The sequence below is a fragment of the Silurus aristotelis genome (assembly GCF_946808225.1).
Source record: "Silurus aristotelis genome assembly, chromosome: 25".
NCBI classification, from domain to species: domain Eukaryota; kingdom Metazoa; phylum Chordata; class Actinopteri; order Siluriformes; family Siluridae; genus Silurus; species Silurus aristotelis.
In genome coordinates, this window is record NC_139598.1 from 482,094 (window position 1) to 487,093 (window position 5,000).

Consider the following 5,000-nt stretch of genomic DNA (forward strand, 5'->3'; position numbering starts at 1 on the left):
CACCAGGTTTTCTTGCACCAGGACACTTTAGTAGTTATCACACTGATATTTACTTATACACAGTGATCTAGAACTGCAGTTTTCTACTGTTTAACAGGAATAAAAGTTTTCATATCTCCAATAAATAAATCAATTATACAGCATTTGGCAGAAGCCCTTAACCAGAGTGACACAATTATCTCATTCATACAACTGGGCAGTTGAAGGTTAAGGGCCATGTTCAAGGGCCCAGCATTGGCAGCTTAGTGGGATTTGAACTCACAACCTTCTGATCAGATGGCCAACATTTAACCACTGAGCAACACCTATAATAATAAATGTCACGTGCAAAAAATCACTAAAATATCAGAAAATTGGTTTATATAATAGTTGTATAATAAAAGGTAATAAGAAATACTTGAATAGTTAAAACCATGTACTTATACAGTATGTGCTATAATATATATAATAATAATAAATACAGTGTCTTACATGGAGGTGGGACTGTAAGATGGCGTACAGGTGGAGCTTTGGGCGGGGCTGAGGTTGGTGGTGAGGTGGCGCCCTCTGTCTTAGTAGGCATGTCCTTGCCAGGGGTGCACGTAGGTGGGCTGGGCCTCGGAGTTAGGGTGGGCACTCGAGCACGAGTCAGGGCCGGGGGCGGGCAGGGGGAGGTGGACTTCAGTGGTAGGTTTGGTGGAATGGTCAGTGTACCGGGTGGAGGTGGGCGGAGTGTCAAACTCTGGAGCTGAAATCACACACACACACACACACACACACACACACACACACACACACGCACACTTATAATCTAATTCACTGACAAGCAGGATAGTGCTAATTGCTGCAGGTTAAAGTATTTTAGTGCAGTGATGAACGTGGGCGGGGCCTATGGGCGGGGCCTACAATTTTCAGCTTTAAACATATTGAATGTGATCAATTGTAACCCAGCTGCATTAACACTCTCGACCCCTCTGAGAGAATAGATTGCATGCAGTAATTAAACAGTTAATGTCATTATGATGATTAACGCTGATTAAAGCTCTTCACACACTCACACTCACCAATCACCAGTTCTCAAAGTTGCTTAGCAACCAGAGTTTACTATGCCTGTAACGACCGGCGTTTTACTGCAAATGACATTAATAAGATCATATTCACGTGTTGTTCACCTTTAACGAACTAAAAACACTCCCACTCACGTTATTGACATCTCCCAGATAACATCTCCACCCTAATCACACTGCTGAGGATCTACAGGGAAGGACACACTCAGTGCTTTACAGCGACAGTGAACAGATTCAGACATGATCAGTGAAGAGAATCTCACCTGTGAAGAAGGGAATCGAGGTGAAGAGGAAGAGGGAGAGGAGGAGGAAGAGGAGGAGAGGACAGGGGCATCAGGTCGCACTGTGGACGTTAGAATCAGCTACAGGGTGAAAACGAGAGAGAGAGAGAGAGAGAGAGAGAGAGAGAGAGAGGAAGAGGAAGGTAAAGAGCTGAGTGTGCGAGTGTGATGGTGAGTTTCACAGTAAAGTGATGAGCTTTTTGAAGTGGTGAAGGAAACCATGTGTTCGCTTCACGTCCATGTGATCACGCAGACCTTCTGCCCACAAACTCGAGATAAAACATCTCTCTCTCAGCGTGAGATAAAAACACAAACAGTAATAATTAATAATCATCCACATGTGGTCAGAAATGCTGAAAATGATTCAGTACATGCACAAGGATGAACGAGAGAACAGAACAGATCATGTGTCGTGAACGAGTGCAGTGAGAGGGGGAGGGACGTGTGAGCTTTCAGAACATTTCCCCTGAGAAACCAAAACAGTTTCCGTCTAACGTTCAGAAAGGGGAATTAATACACTGCTAACAGTCAGAGGGGAAGCTGAAGCTGACATTTTCCCCTCATTTGAGGGTCTTCAGGATGGAGGAGAGGAGCAGGTGGGGGAACTCAACACAGAATTATGACTTTAAAGTAGAAATGTGAAAAAAAATTTTAAAAAGTAGAGACATTCAAACACTTTACAGTTTCACACAAATTCAAGAGAAAAGATCTGAGCATCTCGCCAGGTCCTGAAAGAGACGCTAATCTACTACACTGTAAAGAAAACATCATGCTAAGTCTGATTAAGCATTCAGGATCAAGTCTAATTAGCAACTCAAATAAATCAACTATTGAGCTAATTTAATTAGCTGTTTTAGTAAAACGTAATTTTCAAGACAAATTAGAATTTCTGTAGAAATCTGTAACAACAGAAGCCCTACGAGGTCATGAAATGTTTCTTTACGATGTATTTGATGTGTTTTTACTGTTCTGGAGGCAGTGGAACACAATCCCACGTTGTCCTGGAGGAAGCAAGTCACTTTTATTTGGATCACAGACTCAATCTGGGTAAAATATCTCTGGACCGTGTTTCCTTGTGCAGGAATTGTGTGTTAAGTGGGTTTGAGATTATGAATGTATTCTCTGCCTGTACAGAGTTTGAGATAAAGTCCAGCTTCTATATTCATCCATGCAACATCAGTTCCGTTCACACGATAAAAGATTTACTGGTGATAAAACTACAGTATGTAAAAGCAATTTTTTATCATTTCAAGATCTCGAGAAACTTCGAAAACATGTCAGGCTTCAAAGACATCTTATTAAAAATTATCTGAGTGTTTGATGTTTGTTAGAAGTCAAAAGTCTGCTCTAATGTACACAATTTAACAGTTATGATTAAAATTGAAACTATTTCCTCTGTGTTTCTGGATCACATGACCAGCTGCAGGTTTTTACTTCATTTGTAAGTTTATATAAAACTTGGTACAAAGTCAAATTAATTTCCCTCTTCATCATTAACTCTTTAATGACTGTATTGATATTATGATTTGAGGTTTTGGGTTTTTTGATGGACAGAAAACAAGATGTTACACAGAAGAAGAGTGTTGTTTTTTACCATCTGAGCCCTCAGGAGCATCTGGGTCTGGCTGGTGGGACTCTTTCCTACGAGCAGGGCCTGGGGTGAGATCTTGTGAGTGGTGCTGGTGGGGGTGGAGCTGTGAGCAGCTCGGACTAAGGCGGCTGAACCCGGCATGCTGGGAACCGGCACCTGAGGAATCACATGGGGAGCATGAGGTAGGAGGAAACTATGTGAGGATGATAAAAGTATCTGGATGAAGGTGGAACACAAGCAGCAATGATGTATATGACTGTGTTACAGTGTGTTGCATAAGTATTCGCCCCCTTAATTAGCTGAGATGAACTGTGTGTAATTGAGGTGTCATGGGATCTCATTATACATACACATGCTCTTGACAGAACCTTGAGGAGAACCTCAACCTGTGTCACACTAAGAGGGGATTAACAAGAGATAACAACCAAGAGGACAAGAAGAAATCTAAGGAAGCTGGAGAAATCCTCCACACTCCACACAACCCTGAGCCTGAAAACTCCACATGACTGAAAAAACGTTGAAAAACATGAAATTGCAAAGTTGTGCCAAAAGTTTTCTCAGGTCTTTGTGCACTTCTGCACCAGTGATGATAAGATCTGATCATTTCAGTGACTCTTTAGTGGTTTTTTTAATCTCGATCATCAAAATAAACAAATCTTTTTTTTGCCCATTTAGTTCATTTCGTTCCTCTGATCAGAATAAAATAAAATGTTGCATTTTCAATAATCAGATCTCCAACACGTCTCCAACACGTCTTCAACACGTCTCCAACACGCCTCAACATGTCTCCAACACGCCTCAACGCGTCTCAACATATCTCCAACACGCCTCAACACGTCTTCAACACGTCTCCAACACGCCTCAACACGTCTCCAACACGCCTCAACACGTCTCAACACGTCTCCAACACGCCTCAACACGTCTACATACACCAACTTTAACTACAGTTCCAATCATTTAAAAATATATATTATACATATAATTATACACGTATATATCATTTATTTATTTATTTATTTATATATCTATAACTGCTGAGCATCTATAGGAGTCAGAACAGATGACTCAGTCTAAAAGAGTCAAGAACTGCTCAATTCTGTGTCCTGTACACAACCTATGGAGATTTTGCGATGCTTTGCTCATGTGCATACAGTAAAAAACGAATCGAGCTATGAGACAAATCGTTCTTCTGAGTCACATTAAAGACTTGTCAATTGTCCATGAATGATCCTCACTATTCTCCACTCAACTCTACTTGAGAGAAACCCAAACTGCTCATCACCCAGGGAACTCCATCCTCTCTCTGAAGCATGGTGGTGGTAGTGTCTTGCTGAGAATCACCTTCAGCCTCTTGGTTGCCTCTGTTTTGTGTCTTATATATATATATATATATTATTTTATATATAAAATAAACGGAGGACAAACTGTGGACTACGTACTGTTTTTTGAGTCTGTTGAGATGAAACAGTAGCTGAGAAAGCAGGAGCCAGTCTTTCTCCAAACAGATTGACCTGACAGGAACACACGAAACAAATCACAGATCCACACAAGCAAACATCTGAGAATAAAATGGAAGTCCAACAGGTTCTCAGAACTGACCTGATGATCAAAATAATAATCAACAATATTAAAAAGTGTAATGGGAAAAGAAATCCCACAAACCAAGACAGACACACACACACACACACACACACACACACATTCATTCACAATGAAAGGTTATTTATAAATAGCCCATCCATTTACTGACAAACTAGAGGACCTGGAGAAAAAACTCCACCTCAGGAGAACATGTAGAACTCTGAAAATACAATAAGTGGAGTTTTTGGTCCAAACCCTGAAGCTGAGACGTCATGACCCAGAGAGCCACCACAATGTCTTATCTGATACACAGACGGCACAAATTCAAAAGGAAATGACTTCAACTATGTGGTTGAGGTTAAAATAAAATCTGCTTAGACGTTCTACATCCTTGTCTTGTTCTTCATTCATGAAGGGAAAACATAGTATTAGAGGTGTTTAAGATGCAGAAGTTATAAGGTGAGGAGGGTTTGTGTAAACTGAGCTCACGATGAGGCGGAG

The 5,000-nt window shown here is 40.9% G+C and overlaps 1 protein-coding gene across 6 annotated transcripts in view; it reads right to left on the reverse strand.

Annotated features, from left to right (window-relative positions):
* phc3 (polyhomeotic homolog 3) overlaps nucleotides 1-5,000 on the reverse strand; it is a 34,005-nt gene that overhangs the window by 26,116 nt on the left and 2,889 nt on the right. For 2 of the 6 annotated variants that reach the window (XM_083529609.1, XM_083529608.1), the window contains exons 3-6: nucleotides 4,358-4,429; nucleotides 2,922-3,074; nucleotides 1,310-1,408; nucleotides 472-727 (exon numbers count right to left, since the gene is read on the reverse strand). In XM_083529609.1, coding sequence (XP_083385735.1) covers nucleotides 472-727; nucleotides 1,310-1,408; nucleotides 2,922-3,074; nucleotides 4,358-4,429 — 580 coding nt within the window. The remainder of the gene's footprint in view (nucleotides 1-471; nucleotides 728-1,309; nucleotides 1,409-2,921; nucleotides 3,075-4,357; nucleotides 4,430-5,000) is intronic. The other 4 variants (XM_083529612.1, XM_083529611.1, XM_083529610.1 and 1 more) reach the window with 3 other exon arrangements.